A 23,249-nucleotide genomic window follows, 5' to 3' on the forward strand; every position below is an offset into this window, starting at 1 on the left:
ATGTAGTTGGTGCTCCAAAGTCCCTATATATCTTTCGATTTGCACGAATTTAAGTATAGGGTACTGAATTAAGTCTAGAATGATGTTGCAAAGCTTCGTGAAAAGATCCATAGCTAGGCCGATTGGCACAACGTACTTCAGATATAGATATATAGCAAAAACGCGTCGTCTGTTAGGATACATATGTAGAATATACCCAAAGTGGTGAAGGGTCGGCCCAGTCCGACTTTACTACTTTCCTTAATGGTTTTTCTTAATGAATTTTGGGGTCATCAGGAAAAAATCATAACACTATAAGTCAAAAACTTGACTTTGTCCTTATGGACATTTATTTTCAAAAATAATTCCCCACACTATGTCCATAAGCTCCATGCTGTCACAATTTAACTTAACTCATTACACCATCCCTCCATTTTTGTTTTAATTTACACTCGCTCTCTGGACGCCTATAAACAAAATGTCCAAAAAACATGCAAGTGAATAATGTTGATGATGACGTTTAAATGGACTTGCTTTTATTTTGTTTTTGTTTGTCTTGATACTTAATATTTATTTTGTTTCTCTCTGTTCTTTTCGTTTATCTTACAGATTGTTTGTGGCGGCATTGTGTAGTGGAAACTGTGATCGCGGAGTCCGGTCGGTATATGTGCTCCAGCAATAAAAAGTGAATCATCTCCACACATCTGGGCAAAGCAAAAAAACCCCAAACAAACCGAACTGAACTGAATTCACCATAAAAAGTAATTAACCAGTGCAGTAAGCAGAGCAGAGGCAGACCGGCGACAGAGCGCCAAACGTACAACAAACAAAAACATTGTTGTTGTTTTTATTTTTTGCCTTAACTGGAACCGCTGCTGCCTGAGACGATCTGTGTTCAACATCATGGCAGTAATCTACAGGTAATTCAACTAAAAGCACAACTGAAGCGCGATAATAATATCAAACCAAAAAATTGAATTGTAAAATAAACAATTAAAACCGATTTAATAAAACAAAACATCATCAACAACAACAAAAATCAAAGTAGTTCCGTAAAACCGGATTAGTCGAAAAAAGGCGTTAATTCACAAAGCATAAACCGAAAAGAAAGGTATTGAAAAAGTGCAGTCATGAAAACGAAAACTTTACGCGTGCAAATAAGACTCTAAAAATCCTCCAAAATATTAAATAACTTCGATATTGTCTGCGATCATTCATTAATATGCCTGAAAGGTTGTTTTCGGAAATAGCTGCTATGTTGTAATCGGTGATAGTTTGTCGATCCATATGTTAATATCTATTTTGCGGGTGTTTGATACCGATTTTCACTTCGACGAAAGTAACTGAGAGGAGGCCAACCCATCGACGGTGCATGAAGACGACGACGACGTGCCCGTGTTCTCATTAATATTTGACAATAGTCGGTTTGTTTACGATACGATAAGAGCCGTTATTACAATTAGTTGTTGTTTTTGTTGGAACACTTTATATGGCAGTACATGACGATGTTAATTGTCAATTGTCGGAGAGATATGACGTACAGAAATGTGCAAATTGTGGCACAAAGACGTCAATACGAACATTTGTGAATTAATAATATTAAATGGTATTGAAGTACCAAATTTGGTATTATATGCTGTGTTCAACTTCATTCGCCTGGTTAATAGATATTGTTTGTAGATTTTAGACAATTGAATTGATATTTTATCTTGATGACTTTTCTCAAAACATCAGAAAATTAGGCGAATTTTTTCCTTATTCTTTATCCATTTCATTTTGTGATAAAAGGAACAACAACATGATAGATTTCTAATCCACATTTCTCAAAACATTTTCATTTGTATTCCGATCGCCATATCTTGACTAGTTGAAACGATTTAGCAATGTATGGTCGTCCATCCATTATACTTTTTAGACGCAGTTATATACCAATCATCATGGTCGAGTCAATGTTAACACCTCTTACAATAGGTGTTAACATTGGTCAATATTTTGGGGATGGAATGAACCGAATTTGTATAGGCCACAATATTGACCCGAGCTTGATGATATTTTACACGGAGAAGAAATGAGCGACGAAGAAGCTGGCTATATGGATTATCAACCAATATTTAGCGGGTGTAATGGACCAAGACTTTTGTGTCAACAATAATCTCGAGGTTTACATATTCAACTTTTGTAAGCAACTCTGTAGACTTCTTAGGAGAGAGATGTATGAAAAGTGACAAGGGGTACGAATTTCAAAAGAGAATCGTAAAGAGCAGCAGCAGAGTTGCTTAAAAAAGTTGCATGTGTAAAGCCAGAGTATATAAATGAGTGATGGTTCGAATTTAGTCTGATATTAATGCTACTGATGTGGGAGAGGTACTAAAATTTGTAAAGTGATCCAATCTTGCCATTACCACATTAGAGAATGCAAATAACGCGTATTATTTCGCCCAGGGTGTGAATTTAGCTCCACAGAAAGTTAAAACTCTAATATTGTCTTCGTATCACATAGTTGGAATATTTCCTTTAACAAGGTATTGGTATTTTATTTAGAATTTCGTGGTTCTATAGATGTGGCTAACAAATAAAAACTCTTCATATTTGATCTACTATGGAGAGTATTCCTCATTAAAATATATGTTTAGGCCTCAAGTGTCTTTCGACCAAATCAGCTTCAGAAATCTGGTACATGTAATTAAGTTCGAATTTAATCTAGGCTTGGTAAATATAATAGGTTGTGCAAAGGTTGGATCCAATCGGAAATTCCATTCTCCTAATATTGGATTTGAAAATATTGAAAATGTTGACCATTTGTGGGGGATGTACCAGAAAGAGTGGACCGATATTCCTCATCTTCGAACTTGAACTAAATTTGCAATGTTTGGATGAAATCGGTTACTCTCTTCGAGAGTTATCGTGCGCACCAGCCAGCCAAGACAAACAAATGAATTCGAAATTGTCTGAAACGGATTTGGTCCAAAGAAACATTGGGTATAAAACCAATATTTCAATGATGCACATTTTTGCCATATCATAGGCTGAGGGTAAAAAATAACCAATATCGGACCATTATAAGTCCCCATTATCTTACTTTTTTGTTATTTTGAAGATTTCAGTCATTTTTTCAACGGAGTTGGCTCTAATTGGATATTTTGGGATCTTATCAAAATTTATGAATATCGTTCGATTTATATTTATATTTTTGGTTCTAGCCTGATTTCCCAACTAAAGTGTTTGTAGTTATACCCTACACAACTATGTTGTCAGGGTATTATAGCTTTGTGCAGCCACAAGAGTTTGTAACGCCGCGAAATATTGCTCCTAGACCCACTTTTAAGTATACCGAATGTCATATCTCGTCTAGCTGAGTCGATCTAGACATGTGTGTCCGTCCGTCCATTATAATTTGTAAACACGATACAGGCCACATTTATGGACCAATCTTCACGAAATTTTGCATGTTGGAAGGGTTCGGCCCAATGAAGACCCCTATTGTTTTTGGCAAAGATCGGTTAATATTTAGGGGATGAAATGGACCAAATACTTAATTTTTGTCCGTTTTTCTGGTCGCTCTGGAGGTCGAAATTATGGACCAAACATCGCGAATTTGAGTGAAAAATTACAAAATTTGTATGCTATGGCGTATGTATTTACTTCTGAAGGACATATACCCTAGAAGTTGGCAGTATATCCAAGAGGAGTGGCTGGCCTTTAGATTGATACCAAATATACTCGGATGTGGGAGTTAACCTTAAATATTAAATATTATTATTATTATATAGTAACCCATTAACACTGGAAGGCGGAAATATAGCGCTGATCGCTTTAAAAATTTTCAAGAGCTTCCAGTTATGGTCAAGGACAACGCCTATAATTTTCCCAAATAAAAATTTTGGATGAAGTCGATTTAGCCGAAAATCACAACACATACTGGTTTTTATTTGTTATTGGTATAATTCGCCGTGACATAATCCTAAAAAGTCCCGAATGATTTTAGGTATGTTGAATGTCCATCAAATTCCATATTTCCACCGAAGTTGTGTAACTAGGCATTCTGTGCTATTGCAGGTTAAGAAATATTTTTGCAAATATATTTTGATATAGGTTTATGTTTTGACATAGCCTCCATATAAAGGCCCCGCACCTAGATATTGTCAAAAAAAGTCACACTATTTTAAGCCTGGCGAAAGGTCGACATTCCTCATCATTGCATAAAATCCGATAACCCTGTTGTCATTTAAATGTATATTTAAGGGACTAAAATTAGTTTTATGTGACAATAAATCTTAAAAAATACGATTATCAAAAAGTCAAAAAAAGTATTCCCACCTTTGTTTCGATTTAATTTATTAAATTGTTCAGTGATATATTGCTGTCACTTGATCAACGCCTGCATTAGTATAATTCTAAAAAATATACGCTATAAATATATAAAAGAAAAAATCACATAAAAATATAATTTATTTTAGCATCAAAGGCACATATTTTATAACATTATTCAGTGATATATAGCTGCCATTTTGGAACAATGCACCATCTGCGTAATTTTCTTTGTGATACTGAAAAAGAAAAAAAAATAAATAAAAATAATTTTAATACAGAATATTGACTTCGACCATGTACAAATTAAAATTACTCGATAAATTTTTGGACGTGGTCCAATAAAAAATGTATTCACCTTTATATCGGTCAAGATAGAAATAATTGATTATATTATGTTCTATATGATTAACAGCTGTCAGTTACTTAGTTCAATGATCGTTCCATTAAAAAAGATATTGATGAGATGTTCTCTTTGAATGATATATTATGGAAATATCATTCAGATCGGAATAAATTTATGTTTTGACATCCGGGGGAGGTAATTTTTTAAAAAATATTTTTTATTATGAATTTCCTATTAAATATGTATCTATTCTTTTGAAGTGTCTATATTTAAATCATCTGGAATTTTCAAGAATTTATACTAACTCAAATAAAATAATAACCAGCCATTACTTTGTGGTGAGTTGTTGTACACATCCACATGAACATTACCGCAACAAAAATATGTAGTTTCTGTATTCATATAATGCAAATAATTATATTTAGTAAACTATTTTAGTTAATATTCATAATTAACTAGTTTATCTCCCCTCCCCCCCAAAAGTGGTAATTAAAACTTCTGTTTCTTTCGAACGATTCTAATGAGCGTATTTGTTAATGTTTCTAATGTACACTCAGGTGTGTGTACGCTTGAATGTGTGTACTACTTATTCACATGTTAAAAACTAAATTGTTTTGGCTTTTTACTTTTACGTTTGTGTTGTTGTTGTTTTTGGTTTTTGCAAATACTGATGAATGAAATTTACCCTCTATCTTGTACCGGAAAGCAAACTAAATTATTCCACTAGATTTGTTCATACTCTCATACACACTGAGGTGAGATGAGTGAGTCCATGATTGTGTGTCGATTTGTTGAATGGGAATTTCCTTTGGGCAAAATAAAGGAAATTCTTGTTTTGTTCAAATCTGACCGATTGATGGGGTACAGTACTTCGGTTCTAATGGATTGCCCAATTTGATTGAACATTGTAATATTTTTACCAAATCTGCATTAAATCCAAAAATAGGGTCTATAAGGTAATTTCAACTGGTACCTTCCTGTCATCCGTGTAGAGTCCAGTGTAACGGGAGTAAGATTTAATTTTTTTTTTCAGTTCGGACAATATGGTAATATTGGCGGAGAAACAATACTTTAACCTTTCCACTGCGATTAATACCTTCCTTCTATATAATTCTGTCATGACAATCCCCCCTTCTGTAGGGTATTTCAAAAAATCTCTCATTAGATACACTAATTAACTGCAATAAATTTTCAACAAACAAATAAGTTTCATAAAAAAGGTGTTGCATGATTACATTTCGATACGATGAAATGGGGTTTGCTGAACGAGGGAGAGTGAGTACACGGGTATGTTAGCTTTTTCATTTTGCACACAATAAACGTTCTCGTACGTATGTATATCTGCAATCAGATGCTTCATTTGATTTGAAATATTTATACAAATAGCAAAAACGAGGGGGGGGGTTTACCCTTATTCTCAGAATTTGTTCTTGTTATGTGTGCAGGAGAACATTTTTTTCTTTTACTAAACACAGATGTTTATGTTTAGACGTGCATGCAATTAAAATCGAAACAAAATGCTTAGTACAAATTATACTAAGGGGAATTCTTTGGCACATCTTTGAAAAAAAAAGTTTCGAATTTAATGTGCTATGTTATTGTTCTTTATTTGTTATACACTTTTCGCACCTATTTCAAAATGTATAAATGGTTGTGTTAGGTGGAGGTGACAACATTTTCACATAAACAAAATTTCAATTTCCGGTTTAAGTCTTTTGCGGGAATTTGTACATTATTTAATTTTTTAAATCGACGAAGAAAAATTCTATTGAAACAGTACTCAGTATAACCAATGGTATCCATAAACAAAATAATTATAAGAATTTACATTTCTAGAAGATATCTTTCGGTAATTTTTAAAGTTTTTTTTTATTGTCAGCAAATCTTACTTTGCGATATCGGGACCCAATGGCCAAATATTAGAAAAAAAAAATAATATGTAGAACGTTTCATTTTGCGCCAAGTTTGCAATTTATGATGTGTGACTGTTTGTGTGGGATATTCCAGAGATGATGGACCTATATAGCCGATATTTCAATAAATCTATCGTTAGCATATATGTATATTATAGTCTCCCAAGTTTAGGCCACATAGGATTTACATTTCCTCTATATAATACTAGGGTATTCGGCGAACTTTTTTTTTTTTTTGCCCTAGCAATATTGTTAAGGAATAAGATTTGTTTTCCAAGTTTTATGGAAAGTATGGAAAAAAAAACGAAAACCGGCTAACTAAAGAAAACCATTATTTTTATATGAACTATAGCACTTTATTTAACATGCTTCGGAATGTCCGATTTGGGCCAAATATGCATCGTTCTGTTGTATGATTTCTTGCCATTTTAAAGGTAGCTTCATAATGGCTCTATCATAGAAGTCCTGCTGTCTATTTGCAAAAAACTCTCGAAGCCAATTTTCACAATCATCCCTAGATACAAATTTTTTACCATTAACGAAATTTTGCAATGCATGAAGAAGATGCCAAGTCCGCATTAAAATTTCCCAACCAAGTTCCCGAAGTTTCCTGTAGTCCAACTCTGGCCGTTTCTGGTTAATTGCTATCTTTAAAGGGTCCAGTTGTTGACAGTGGAGATCAGAATTCAGCGTTTGGCCATATGGAAGCAACTCATAATAAGTAGAGATGGTATGTACCGGGTATTTACCGGGTAAATACCAAAGGGGTGGGTAAATACCGGGTAAATACCCATTTGCGGGTATTTATTTGGGTATTTACTATATTGACTCGGTAATACAACATCTTACACCCTATTTCCGGGTTTCTGTTATCAAATCGATTTATAATGGACAGTTTTACGATACTTTAAAGGCGTGGGTAAATACCCGAGTTTTTACCCAAAAATTGGGTATAAACTCATTAACTGCCGAACCACTTGACATAGGCGGCCAAAATTTTGCACACATGTTTCTAATGTCAAAGCAAATATAGAAATCCAACATGGGGTCCCTGGGTTCAAGTTTTGATAACCATATCTCCCGATTTAAGGTATTTTTTGTTTATTAGGCACATTTTACAACCAAATTGGCTGTAATTCAGCACAGAGTTCTCTTTTTGGGTACCAAATGTCCATGCAAAATTTTATGTATGTAGGTCCACGTTTACTGGTAGCCCCCATACAAAGGTACCCCTATTTTGAGTATTTACCCAAAAATTGGGTATAAACTCATTAACTGCCGAACCACTTGACATAGGCGGCCAAAATTTTGCACACATGTTTCTAATGACAAAGCAAATATAGAAATCCAACATGGGGTCCCTGGGTCCAAGTTTTGATATAGCACCCATATAACCATATCTCCCGATTTAAGGTATTTTTTGCCTATTAGACACATTTTAAGGCCAAATTGACTGTAATTTGGCACAGAGTGTTCTTTTTGGGTACCAAATGTCCATGCAAAATTTTATGTATGTAGGTCCACGTTTACTGGTAGCCCCCATACAAAGGTACCCCTATTTTGAGTATTTAACCAAAAATTGGGTATAAACTCATTAACTGCCGAACCACTTGACATAGGCGGCCAAAATTTTGCACACCTGTTTCTAATGACAAAGCAAATATAGAAATCCAACATGGGGTCCCTGGGTCCAAGTTTTGATATAGCCCCCATATAACCATATCTCCCGATTTAAGGTATTTTTTGCCTATTAGACACATTTTAAGGCCAATTTGGTTGTAAAATGTGTCTAATAGGCAAAAAATACTTTAAACCGGGAGATACGGTTATATGGGGGCTATATCAAAACTTGGACCCAGGGTCCCCATGTTGGATTTCTATATTTGCTTTGACATTAGAAACATGTGTGCAAAATTTTGGCCGTCTATGTCAAGTGGTTCGGCAGTTAATGAGTTTATACCCAATTTTTGGGTAAATACTCAAAATAGGGGTACCTTTGTATGGGGGCTACCAGTAAACGTGGACCTACATACATAAAATTTTGCATGGACATTTGGTACCCAAAAAGAACACTCTGTGCCAAATTACAGTCAATTTGGCCTTAAAATGTGTCTAATAAACAAAAAGTACCTTAAATCGGGAGATATGGTTATATGGGGGCTATATCAAAACTTGGACCAAGTATTTACCCACGTCTTTAAAGTATCGTAAAACTATCCATTCTAAATCGATTTGATGACAGAAACCCGGAAATAGGGTGCAAGATGTTGTATTACCGATTCAATATAGTAAATACCCAAATAAATACCCACAAATGGGTATTTACCCAATTTACCGGGTATTTACCCAATTTACCGGGTATTTACCCACTGCCCATCTCTAATAATAAGTAATCCCCTTCCAGTCCCACCAAATGCATAGCAGACCCTTCCTAGCCGTTAGTCCTGGTTTGGCCACGGTTTAAAGTGCTTCATCGCTCCTTGACCACGATCGTTTTCCCCATAGTGTTATCGTATGAGATTCATTTCTCATCTCGAGTCACCATCCGTTTAAGAAATGGGTCAATCTCATTCCGTTTGGCCAAGGCTTCGCAGATGGAAATTCGATCCATCCTATTTTTTATCATTTCTCCGATTTTATCGACATTTTCGACGAAAAAATAATGGATTTCTTTTTTCCCTAGCCTAATATATGGGAGCTGTATCTAAAAATGAACCGATTTTCACTAAATTCTAAGGTTCGCCCTTGGACCAAACAAATGACATGTACCAAATTTCATCCAAAACGGATTATAAATGCGACCTTTACTTTGTTTACAATATAACACCAACAGATGGACAAACGGACGGACGGACATACATAAATCGACTCAGAAAATAATTCTATGCATATACTCAAAAGGAAGTATGGGTCTATCTCGTTTCCTTTTGCATTTTACAAATATATGCACAAATACATAATACCCTGTGCCACAGTGTGGTGAAGGGTATGTTCAGCTGATTATAATGGACATACACATACTTCAACATGAAAATTGCGATGGATTTTTTTAAGATTTAAATTTTCTATGGATATATTTTTGTAATAATTTTATTCATGGAAAATAAATTTAAATAAAACCACATATCGCTTATTTGCAGCAAACCTGCATAAATCAACAATTGTGATTTTCGAATTAATGGTGCAGAATTGTTTGCTATATCAGATTTAGACACTCTGATTGAAAAGTTGAAGAAATTCCTTTGTTCCTTGTATGGTCCAGCGATCTGAAACAGCCCCTATTTTCGGTTGTATTAAGTCTTTGGCCGAATTTTCTCATCATCACAAATCCGTTATGCCAAATTATAGTCACAATTGGGCATAACGGATTTGTAATAAAAGCACCTATATACAATAGCTTAACGTTTTAAAATATACACTATACTTATTTCCAGTTTCGTATACTGAAATTCTTATCCCAATTTTCCAACCTGAGGGTCTGTAATTTGCAACATTACTTTACCAGAAGAGGATGAACAACCTACTACCAAAGGTTCTGGATATTCCGTTCAAGTTTTAAAAAATAGCCCATGCGGAGGGAGGTATTATGCATTTTATGTTGGCTATAATTTGTCGAAATTTTGACCATTTTGAAGGAGTGCACTGATCTTCCCCATTTTCAAACTTGCTCTAGTTATAAAGAAATGTAACGGCAAAGTTTGAATGGAAATCGGGTTTTCCCTTCAAAAAAGTTTGTACATCATACGCTCATTTGTAAATCGACTCCAAATTGTCTTAAGCAGATTTGGTCCAAAGAAACTTGGGGGTCTAAAAAAATATTTCTATGAGGCAACTTTTTGACATAGCAAAGTGTAAGCCTGGGGGGATAAAAACGCGAATTTGTCCATTATTCCATAGCGAACGAACATAACACAAATTCAAAGTTCTGGATTAAAACGATATTCTAGTTTAACGATATGTTTCAACTTTATAAAATGTACAAAAATTCGTTAAGCTCCTCTGGGACCAAATTTTTATTAAAATTTTTTTAGTGGGAAGATTTGACGCCGAATGTATTTTTTAATATTTCATCCAATATTATTTTAAATCAAATGTTTATTGTATAAAAAGCAGGGTTCGAAGAATGATTAAAATACGCCCTTTCTCACGAATGCTCACGTGTGAGAATTCGAATGTTTCAATTTATTCAATTTATCACGAATGATAAAGTTACAATGAATGAACAAGCATTTGCAATCTCTCGCGAATGTTCGCATTGCACGAAAAATTCACGAGCGATAAAACTTCACTGAAAGCGTCGTCGATTCATTCATTCGCGAGCATTCCTTGCTGAAGAACATTCTTTTAAAAAACTAAAAAAACAAATGTTCGCGAATGCTCGCGAGCACTGTTAAAAACAACAACAAACAATAATATCATAAAACCTGTGAGCGGAGCAGTATAGTCGGACGGGACCGACCATACGATACCCTACACAACTCCCACGGAACTCTTACTTTCTGCGGATGTTTTTTCCGAGCCTGGGCAATATTTCGTGATATTTGCACCCTTCAACAGCTCATATTCCTTACACCGACATATTTTCCGAATATTACTTATATAGTATAGCGCTTCTAAATACTTTTCCAGATTCCGTTTGCCGTGGGCTGTATTGTGATGTTCGGCTTATAATTATGGCCTATAGATCAAAAACACAAAAATTTAAGGTTTTGGTCCATTTCATCCCAAAATTACTATCTGATCATCACCAAAAATGATAGGCGACCATAACTGGAACCTCATGGAAAATTTCAAAGTGATCAGGGCTATATTTCCGATCTCTAGTGTGGTAATGGCCTACTAAATAATATCTGAATACGTAAACACCTGTAAATATTTAAGTGTAACTCCCACATCCGAGTACATACGACAATATAATTGGTATCAATTTAAAGGTCAACCACTGCTCTTGTGTATACTATCAACTTCCCGGGCCTGTGTATTTCAGGACTAAATATATACGCTATAGAATACAAATTTTGCCATTTTCACACAAAAGTGAGGGCCCTTTTCACCCGCTAAATATTGGCAGATCTTTATCAAAACAGGCATGCTTATTCTCTGGCCCGATCCCCTTCTCGATGTAAAATTTTGCGATGTTTGGGCCATAGTTGCGGCCTCTGGAGCGATCAGAAAAACCGACAAAAATAACGTTTTTGGTCCATTTCATCCCCTAAATATTAACCGACCTTTTCCAAAAACATTTGGGGTCTTCATTGGCCAGAACACATCCGACATGCAAAATTTCGTGAAGATTGGTCCATAACTGTGGCCTGTATCGTTTTAACAAATTATAATGAACAGACGGACGGACACACATGTCTAGATCGACTCAGCTAGTCGAGATATGACTATCGGTATACTTAAAGGTGGGTCTAGGACCAATATTTCGCGGCGTTACAAACTCTGACAACATAGTTGTGTAGGGTATAAAAAGTAAACACACAAGGAATGAATATGTGTGTAGCAGAAAGTGTGTGTAATAACCAAACACATGTCCAACAACTATTGAGTTCACAAACGTTTGTTGTTGGTGTTCTTGTTGCTGTTTTGAGCATTCGCGAGAATTCGGGAATGTTTGTGTTCATTCGCTAGAGCATGTCAGAAAGAATTTCAACTACCAAACGAAACGAACGATCGTTGTTGTGTGCTCTCACTCGCTTGTTTTGTGTGTGCTAACATTCTTAAATTCATTCATTCCATAAATTCATTCGTAAAATGAGCACAAAACGAAAAGAATGTATTTGAATTCATTCGCGAGCGAATTTTTGCGCACCCTGATAAAAAGTTTAGTTTTGCTTTTGGCCTTCGAATTAATGTCTCTACATTAGTTGTATTGTTTTTTATCAGCTTAAATCCATAGGATCTACCTGATAAACTTCATACAAAACTTAAACCGAACTTGTAATACCGCCCCTTAGTCACCCACTAAAGTAGAAAAGTAAATCGTTTCTTTAAGAATCTGTTTTTAGTTTCTAATGAAAAAACAAAACAGAAATAACAAAAATGAAAGTGTTTATACGTTCAAAGCCAAAAGTAAACATTTATTTCATACATGAATCAGTTCACTGTCGAAGTAAAACACCCCTTATCTGAATCAACTAATTGCTTCTCCGTAAAACATTCATACAATTTATTAAAATAACTCTATGAAATGTAATAAAACAATGGATTTATTCTCACGTCCATATGTATGTACATTGTACATACATTCATATACATACATATGTTCCAAATAATATGACAAACATTTGTATACATTTATGAACAGCATATAAAACGCTATCTGAAATACGCAGTAAGCAACAAACGCCATAACAAAAACAAATTTTAGGTCTCCAAAATTTAGTTGTAATGTGGCATTCAGACACAATAACTGGCTATTCGACGTCTCAGTGTAGTGACGATAAAAATCAATTCTAGACAAAAAATCGAAATTTAAGCGGCAATTAAAATTCAAATCAAGTATTTTTATGTATTTTTCTTTTTTGTTAAAACTTTTTTGCTAAATGTTAATGCAAACATGTTTTTGTTTTTTATTTTCGTTTCATAAAACCTATCCACAACAACAATAATCGTGTGACGTATCCTTGGCACTGACATTGAATTGTGTGAATCATCATCATTTTTATCCATCTGGCTATACTTGTGTGTCTGTGTGTGCGTGTGTTCTCCTGCGTTTGTGGTGTAAACAACAAACAGCTGTTTTATTGCCTTAGCTTTGGCAACACTGTGCTCAGCCGGTACTATTGCAAATCGTCCCACATTTCCGGTCCAAACAAATCAAATTCAGCCCGGCAGCAAATCACCTGGTAATAGAGTCATGCATCCAGCTTTTGCAAATGCCGGTCGTACTCCCGGTTTGGAAATCTGGAGAGTTGAGGTAAGTTTTCTTATAATGCATTGTTCTTTTTTTCAAATATTTGTATTTCTTTATATGACGTGTCATGTCATAAATGACGCATGCCTATAATGCAATGACCACTTGAAGTGGTGGCAGTGGTGGTTTCTATTTAGAAATTGTATTTAAGAATGTCTAATTTAAATGTTGTGGTTATTTGTAGATGATATTAAAATGAATCCATATGTAGAGTGGAACTTCTCTATAATGAATTGGGATCTCTAAATGCGAACTAGTTCAAAGAGACGAACTAGTTTAAAGGAACTATTCTGCAAAAGGAACTATTGGTACTAGTCCGGTTTTTTCGTTCACATAGTTCATTTTGATCCAATCGTTCACCTATAACTTCCCGTTCATTGACCTAAATAATTGAACGACTGAACTAAAAGGAACTATAGAACTAAATGAATGATTAAGTTTTTTTTAGAGCTAGCATAAAAAGATCAGCTTCAGGAATCTTGTTCCTCTCAAAAAAAGTAACTCTAAAAAAAGTAAAAATGTTGTTAAATTAGACCGGTTCGAACGTATTATATCCTCAACCACATGTACAGTCGAATTCGGTTAAGTGAAAACGCCTAATTTCAGAAAAAAATTTTTCTCTTAAGCAGAATTTTCAATTAAAAGAACTTCAGATAAGCGAAACTCGTTGCGCTTAAAAAAGTTTTCAATCAATATCTTAAAGATCGTGAAATTTATAAATCATATTATAAAATGAATTGAGTAAGAACTTGTATTTTCGTAGACATTTGAATGGATGGTTGGAAAAATGTGGAACAAAATTGTATGGTTGCACATAAAAATTTTAATCAATGTCATTGTCCTTACAAAAATTATATTTTTTCTCTTAAACGGTGCTCGTTTCATATATATTTGTATTTTTGCAATAAAAAAGTCTTTCTCTTATACAGATTTTCAATTAACCGGTTTTTCCTTTAAGCGAAGTAAAGTGTATGAAAATTCATCCGAAATATTAGTTTAACATTTTTAGTTTCAATTAACCGATTTTTTCAATAAACTGGCGTTCGCTTATCCGAATGCGACTGTAACCTCAAATGAAATGCTCAGCCGGACATGGTGTTATACTACACTGCAGCGGACAATTTTGGGATAATCATACAAATAATATTACAAAACAATGGATCTATGTCGACTATGTTTTTCAGGCATATTTTTAAACCACTTTTTTCTTAGCAAGCAGCATTGATGACATATTTTCCTGAAATGTCAAACTACCCAAAATTCGTGTTACCATTATATGGGAGATCCATCTAAAGATGGGTCATTATTATACAAGATCCATACATATACAAGATGTAGAGTTGGATCGTTCCGAAACGAACTATTCCGCAAAAGGAACTTTTGGTGTTTGTTCCGATTCTTTCGATCATCTAGTTCCTTTTACTCCAGTCGTTCTTTCTTGCTCATGTTCAACCAGAATATTGGAAATAAAAAGTTGTTTTTATTTTTATTTTCAATATAAAACTGTCCTCAACCTCCACTACTATTATCATTCGAAAAATCGAATCAAATGCTGATCAAGACCAGTGAGTGGAGCAGTATAGTCGAACGGGGCCGACCATATGATACCCTACACAACTTCCATGAAAATCGAACTTTTTGTTTTTCTATATTCTGACCTTGGGAAATATTTCGCGATATTTGCACCCTCTTGCAATTGTTGCCTATAGATAGACTCGAAAAAAAAAACACAAAACATTATGTTTTCGGTCCAGTTCATCCCAAAATTATTATCTGATCATCACCGAAAATTATAGGAGTTATTCTTGACCATACCTGGATCCTCATGAAAAATTTCAAAATATATTTCCGCCCTCTAGTGTGGTAATGACATACTATATAATATCTGAATACGTAAGCACCTGTAAATACTTAAGTGTAACTCCCACACCGTAGTACATACGACAATAATTGGTATCAATTTAAAGGTCGACCACTCCTCTTGTATATATTGTCAACTGCTCGGGTCTAAGTCCTTCAGGGGTAAATATATACGCTATAGAATACAAATTTTGTAATTTTTCACAGAAAAGTCAGGGTCCATTTGACCCGCTAAATATTGACCGATCTTCATCAAAATAGGCATGCTTATTCTTTGTCCCGATCTCCTTATTCATGTTAAAATTCGCGATGTTTGGGCCATAATTGCGGCCTTTGGAGCGACCAGAAAACCAGACAAAAATAAAGTTTTTGGTCCATTTCATCCCCTAAATAGTAACCGATCTTTACCAAAAACAATATGGGTCTTCACTGGGCAGAACAAATCCTACATGCAAAATTTCGTGAAGATTGGTCCATAACTGTGGCCTGTATTGTGTTTACAAACTATAATGGACATACGGACAGACACACATGTCTAGATCGACTCAGCTAGTCAAGATATGACGAGCTATAATACCCTGATAACATAGTTGTGTAGGGTATAAATATATATTTCGATGAGTTAAAAACGGAATCGCAAAAATGCTGTGAATACATCGTCTGAACGTATTCAAAGAAATACATTCGAGCTATATGGCATAACTTCATTGACATTTTTTCTTGTGAGAAGATCAAATGAAAATTTGAAAATGCTATTATAAACATAAAAACTGCGGTGTATTTTAGAGATTTATTTATATGGCGGTTATGTCAAACCATAGACGGGCTTTCCTGACATTTATCAATGTCAGAAACTTACGATGGAAATGCACGGCTGGAGTAGGGTAAATAGGGGCATTCGGCTAAAATGGTGTCGTAGGATATTTAAATTCAGACAATTGCCATAAGTGTTTGTATCGTAGACACGATCCACCAATGGTGTACCATGTGATCGGTCTACAATGCACCACTGGTGGTTCGTAACTACGATACAAACATTATATGCTGGAATGTCAAATTGAAGCCATTCATAGTAGGTTAAATAGAGGCATTCGGCTATAATGGTGTCATATTGTATTAAAGTTCAGACAATTGTCGTTAGATGGCACCTAGAGTTTGTATCGTAGCCAAAAACCGTCGATGGTGTATTGTAAAACATGTGATCGATCTACTATACACCACTGGTGGTGTATACTCTGAATGGAAAATTGAAGCCACTGCTATTGCAAATTCAAACTAGCGCTATTAAAATACTTAAAACGGACGGGGTATTTATATGGCGGCTATGTTTTTCCTTCTAGAAACCCGAATTGAATAGGGGCACTCGTTTGAAATGGTGGCATATTATATTATTTGTTTACAAAATGTTGTCGTCAGCACACATTTCTACCCTCCGAAACAGAAAATGTAAATTACAGTCACTTCAGTTTCAAAATGCCGCATTGCGGCCTTCGCAATACCATAAATGCGACTGTGTCGTTATGTAGGGGCTATACTACACCGTATGGTATCACATTTAACTGACGCATTTATGTATGGTAGCAATTTTACTTTTTATACCCTTCACCACACTGTGGTACAGGGTATTATGTCTTTGTGCATATGTTTGTAACAGGCAAAAATAATCGAGATAGACCCATGGTTCCTTTTGAGAATATGCATAGAATCACTTTCTGAGTCGATTTATGCATGTCCGTCTGTCTGTCCGTCCGTCCGTCCATGTATTTTTGTTAACAAAGTACAGGTCGCATTTATGATCCGATTTGGATGAAATTTGGCACAGGTCACTTAATTGGCCCAAGGACGAACCCTATTGAAATTGGAGAAAATCGGTCCACGTTTAGGCATAGCTCCCATATAAGGGTACCCCCAAATTTTCGGTATTTTGAGGTTCTTGAGCGCGTTTTGTAACTGAATTCGCTGAAATTTGGTACTTTGAGTTCTTATTGTGTAGCAAATCTCTCTACCAAAAATTATAAATAAAGGTCCATTTTTTCGGATAGCCCCCATATAAGATTACCCCCAATTTTCGGTATTTTGGGGGTTTTGATCGCATTTTCCGACCGAATTCGCTGAAATTTGGTACTTTGTGTTCTTATTGGGTAGCAAATCTCCCTACCAAAAATTATAAATAACGGTCCATTTTTTCGCATAGCCCCCATATAAGGGTACCCACAAATTTTCGGTATTTTGAGGTTCTTGAGCGCGTTTTTTAACTGAATTCGCTGAAATTTTGTACATTAAGTTCTTATTGGGTAGCAAATCTCCCTACCAAAAATTATAAATAAAGGTCCATTTTTTCGGATAGCCCCCATATAAGATTACCCCCAATTTTCGGTATTTTGGGGGTTTTGATCGCATTTTTCGACCGAATTCAATGAAATTTGGTACTTTGTGTTCTTATTGGGTAGCAAATCTCCCTACCAAACATTATAAATAAAGGTCCATTTTTTCGGAAAGCCCCCATATTAGGGCACCCCCCCAGGTTTTGAGGTTCTTGAACCAAATTCTTTTTTCTGGTACAGGGTATTATGTTTTTGTGCATATGTTTGTAACATGCAAAAATAATCGAGATAGACCCATGGCTCCTTTTGAGAATATGCATAGAATCACTTTTTGAGTCGATTTAAGCACGAAATTTGGCACAGCGTATCAAATTAGGTCTAGAATGATGTGTGTAAAGTTGCCTGAAAATCGGTTCAGATTTATATATAGCTCCCACATATACTTTCGTCAGATTTAATGTAAATGGTGCATCAAAGTCCCTATATATTTTTCGATTTGCACGAAATTTGGCACAGCGTAACAAATTAGGACTAGAATGATGTGTGTTAAGTTTCCTGAAATCGGTTCAGATTTAGATATAGCTTATATATCTGACCAAATGAACAATTTAGTATCGGTTGCAGAATGACGTGTTTATGGTTCCAATTTCATCTGTTGAATATACTCAAAGTGGTGAAGGGTATCATATAGTCGGCCCCGTCCGACTTTACTACTTTCCTTACTGGTTCTACATTTAGAAAAGGCTAGCCAAATATATGAAATGTACCAGGTATCTCTTCAATAATGAGATAGAATTGAAGTGGTATCTGGTAGAGAATTTCCTTCTATATGATTTGAAAGAAGATATGGATAACTTCTGCCGTCTACGTCCTTCGTTATTGGCGTTAGAGGGAAGTAGGCTAAAAGGGTTAACACCTAGGGTTACGGACAACTTGATGTTTTGTGTACGTTATGTGGATTCCAATGGGTTAAAAATTGGGCAGGCCAATTGCCATGGATATACCCAAGGGTTACTTCGAGGGTTAATGTACGGAGAACACCTCAAAGCACTCTAAAATGCCTGGAGACCTGCAGAACTAATTGTTGAATGTCAAAATGTTGTGGAAGGCGAGTTATTCCCAAGGTTTACAAATTCCTCAAAGATTGGTGGAAGACAGTTCATGAAAGGAGGATTCCTTGTGGGTTAATAGAAATAAAATGCAATGATTACGATTGCATCGAAATTATTGTCAAAGGTTTGATACTTTTCGGATCTGACATTTACGGACTTTCCAAAAACTTTTGGAGAGCCCTAGGAACCAAATAATAACGGATACCTCTAGTGGGTTCCAACTGCAATACATACCCTCAATTTAGTTCTATTCAACACTGCTTTAATTTTAGACTTTGGCTACCTTGCTTACTGTATATATATCGATGCTGCTCTCGATTTGTTTAAAACTGTGCCATCTTTTGGCATAATCTCCATATGGCGATTATGGCAATGCTGCAAAGAAAATCTAACATCGTTTTCCTAATGGCGGAAGCCACAAAAAGTTTGAATCGGCAGGACTTATATAGTTTTTACTAGGTTTAATTAATGTCATACGTTATACTGGGTGGCAATTAATCCAACCCCCTTATAGTACTGGAACTCTCTCTCTCTCTCTCTTTAAATGACTTGTTTTGTGCGTAAACTTTTCTTAAATAACACAAAATATATCTAGAATTTCAAGCTTCCCAACGGAGTATGTATTGTAATTGAACCTATCTATGTTTTTTCCATCAGGAGAAATATTATATATTCAAGATTGCAACGATAGACTTAATAAGTTTACCATTAAAATAATTGCCATCATTGGCAGTCAGACACCACAATGTAAATCCTTAGTACTGTGCAACACGTTGCAGTAACATTGAATGCTTAAAAAAAGTAGAATTGGGGCACCAATGAGACACTCGAAAGACACACTCACATATATGACAATTGGCAAACGCATAGAGGCGCACATCCTGGACGCTTACATGGCATTTAATAAAGCTGGCTGGCCGACCACCATCAGGACATTACCATTGCAGTAAATCGGATTTTAACAATAAATACGCGAAAATGGACATAAACAACGATCAGACTGCTGCAGAGGACAACCAAAATGGTTGAGGATAATTTTAAAGGACAATGACTGAGTAAAAGGGTAGAGGAGAGAGTGGTGAGGGTGAGAAAGAAGTGAAGAAGGCGAAGCAGCAGAAAATTTTAATGGTGTGTGTATTTGGTAAATGTTGTTTCGTTTCGCTACGTTTCGGTCATCAAGAATCCATGGTCAGCAGTCAGTTTAATAATTTACTCAAGTTTTTAATTTTTTTGTTGTTGCTGCGTTTCTTTCAGTTTTTTACTTCATTTTAATGGTCACTTAATGTCCATATGTGCAAGTGTGATGCGTGCGTGTGTGCGTTCGTGTGTGCTTGCATTAATGCAGAAAAATAGCCAACATCAGTGTAATGTAATTGTTTACATGTGTGCCACTCAACAAACGCTTAAGGATATCCGTTACGGAACGTCCTTTTTGCACACACACACACACATTATAGCCTCCACTACCCCCCGAACTCTCATACGTGAAGATTATCTGGAGACCTAAAATAGATACATGACATTATCCGGATATAAATCTTTAGATTCACAAAACAACAACAACAGCAACAAAAACTGTCGACTATTGACTGTAATAGTCTTCTCACAGTCAGGAAATAATCATACATGAGTGTATCGATTAGGGATGCCAATTGGAGGTTTATTTTACGTGAAATAGTGGAAACATGACTTAGTCTGTGTATGGCTGGTGCTGGTACGTTCGATTTTCGGTATTTTATAGGCTTTAACCATATTTTCCCTCCTATTTAGTTTCAATTTTTAATCTCCAGAGTTTGAAAAACTCCTCCAAATAATTGTGCCCAAAAATGGTACTGTTATATTTTTGGTATTTTTTGTTATATTTGGGTAAATTCGGCTAGATGGAAAAATGTTTTATATGGGAACTATATCTGATTTTTTTGTTCAAAACATGGACCCATATCGAAATAGTTCTGCAAACATTTTTCACGCCCGGAATACCAAATTAGAGCTAATTATCAGGAAAATGCGGCATAAAATTGTCGAGGATGGACTTTTATATTGGGATCCATGTCAAAACATTTTTCACTCAACAAGAACCGGAAATCTGGCCAAATTACAGCCACTTGAGTTGTAAAATGCAGCCAATACTTCTATAATACCAAACAGTAAAGTTCACAAGTCGGACGGGGCCGACTATATGATACCCTTCACCACCTTGGGTACATACAAGACATGCTAATATATACAATATCCTGTAGATTGAACAGGTGTTGGATCTTTGGAGGACCATTGAGATGGAATCGGGCGAAATTAAATATTATATGACATCTACATAGATATTTAAACCAATTAAAAACCTCCATACACATACCATCATTGAGCAACCGTTGCAAACACCATTTGGTATGCGGCAGCACAGTCTACAATTTAATTTCGTGTATATGGACGTAGACTCCTCGGTGCACCATTTAAATAAAATCAGAAGAATATAAATATGGAAGATATATCTTAATCCAACCCGTCTTTTTTAACATTAATACACATCATTCTAAACTCAATTTATTACTCCCTGCCAAATTTCGTGTAAATCAAACAAAAATAGGTTATTCGGAGCACAATTTACAACAAATCGGGCGAAAATATATGTGGGAGCTATATCTTAATCTGAACCGATATAAACAAAAATGTTGTCTCAATTGGACAAATATTGGATGTTTTGTGCACCATTTAAATAAAATCGGACGAAAATATATGTGGGAGCTATATCTTAATCTGAACCGATATAAACAAAATTTCGCATACATCAGTCTGTACCTATTTCAGTACGCTGAGTAACATTTTGTCTCAATCGCACAAATCTTTTGAGTTTGGCGCTTCATTAGCATTAAATCGGAAGAAACTATATATGGGAGCTATACCTAAATCTGAACCGATTCTAGCAAAACTTCGCAGACATCAAACTGTACTTAATTCAGTACGCTATACAAGATTTTGTCTCAAGCGGACAAATATTTGGTTCACTATTTATCGACATACACTTAGTGGACGTATAGCACCTGTTAAAATGCCGATGTTCCAAATTAAAGAGATTTTATATTGTAAAACGGGGACCGATATTGATAATGTTTGGTAGTGGAAGAGAATGAGAATTAAAAATTTTAAATTTCAGGCAATTTGGATGGATAATATTCCCAAATTCCCAAGTATACCGAAATTCTGGAAGCATCGTTATATGGGGACTATTTAAAAAAAGTTGATCAATACAGGTAATTTTTGGTAGTCATATTTACTTTCTAATTAGAAATCAAAATACCCATTTCGGCCTAAAAACCTACCTTACATCCCCAAAATGCCGAATATTGAGGTGTACCGTTGTGTGGGGCCTGTGCCAAAACGTGAACAGTTTTATCCTACTTGAGATACATACTAGAAGTGCTAACAATGTCTGTGTAAAATTTCAGAGCTCTATCTTAAATCTTGCGATCTCTATGGTGATTCCCACAGACAAATATACAGACAAACGAACATGGCTATATCAATATTGAATTTTATTCTGATCAAGAATATGTAAATATATACTTAATGGGGTCTCCAACGATTATTTCGAGGAACAGATTTATTATATCTCATATAATTCTGTGGTGCATGTGTGCGAAATTTTGACCAAAAATAACTAATGGTGCCTCAACGTAATTGATATAAATGCGATTGGATGTTATATACCTTAAAATAAATTATGGGCAGTACTAGACACCACAAGCGAATTCTGAAAAAAAACGATGACTACCATTACGTCTTACGTGTAGTTATTTAGGTTTGTCATGCAGATGTTCACGGTCAACTTTGATACTTTCTTTAATGGCATCGAATCACAATAACTTGTCAATTCCAATTAAAATTTTTGATTTTCATATTTACTACAACTGACATCTCTGGTGTGAGTTTTTGTTTGTGTCATACCGATATGGCTGTATGTGTCTCGGAACCTAGCATAAGAATCATGGGATTAAACTTGAGTATGGCCTGAGTACAGTATTGGTTTGGCAATGCAATGCATACAAATCTTCTGACGGTTTGTTCATATGCTTGTCTGTCTGTCAGTCAGTCTTACGGTTTGTCACTATACACAATGTGTACATACATATGTATGTATATGTGCAAACATATTTACATTTGCCTGTTATCAAACATGCAGATATTTTGCTACAGATACGATACAATGTCAAGCAGATTGAATGCCAGCATTCAAATTAACAACAACAACAGAAAACGAAGAAGGTGATACTCAACATAATGATGTACGATGCAGGGCAAAAACACAAATTGTAAGAGTTGATGGCAATGAATGAACGGAAAATCTGTCTTCTTCGTTTTAAATATTTGTTTACCGCCAAAAATCCTGAAAATACACCACTTTGAACTGAGATACAAATTCAGATTTTTTACTACAGACTGCTGGGCTGAAACTCAAAGGGTATAATGTTCGTGGGCTATAGTTGCCGAAGG

The 23,249-nt window shown here is 35.3% G+C and overlaps 1 protein-coding gene across 1 annotated transcript in view; it reads left to right on the forward strand.

Moving 5' to 3' along the window:
• Positions 1-830: 830 nt before the first annotated feature.
• Positions 831-23,249, forward strand: part of LOC133326029 (gelsolin) — a 58,699-nt gene continuing 36,280 nt past the window's right edge. Inside the window, exons 1-2 of the mRNA XM_061534705.1 lie at positions 831-899; positions 13,288-13,468. Of these exons, the coding sequence (XP_061390689.1) occupies positions 883-899; positions 13,288-13,468 (198 nt within the window). The 5' untranslated portion in view covers positions 831-882. The remainder of the gene's footprint in view (positions 900-13,287; positions 13,469-23,249) is intronic.

This window comes from Musca vetustissima, unplaced genomic scaffold (assembly GCF_032173495.1).
Source record: "Musca vetustissima isolate MV318-11 ecotype Yass unplaced genomic scaffold, APGP_CSIRO_Mvet_v1 utg1358, whole genome shotgun sequence".
Taxonomy (NCBI): domain Eukaryota; kingdom Metazoa; phylum Arthropoda; class Insecta; order Diptera; family Muscidae; genus Musca; species Musca vetustissima.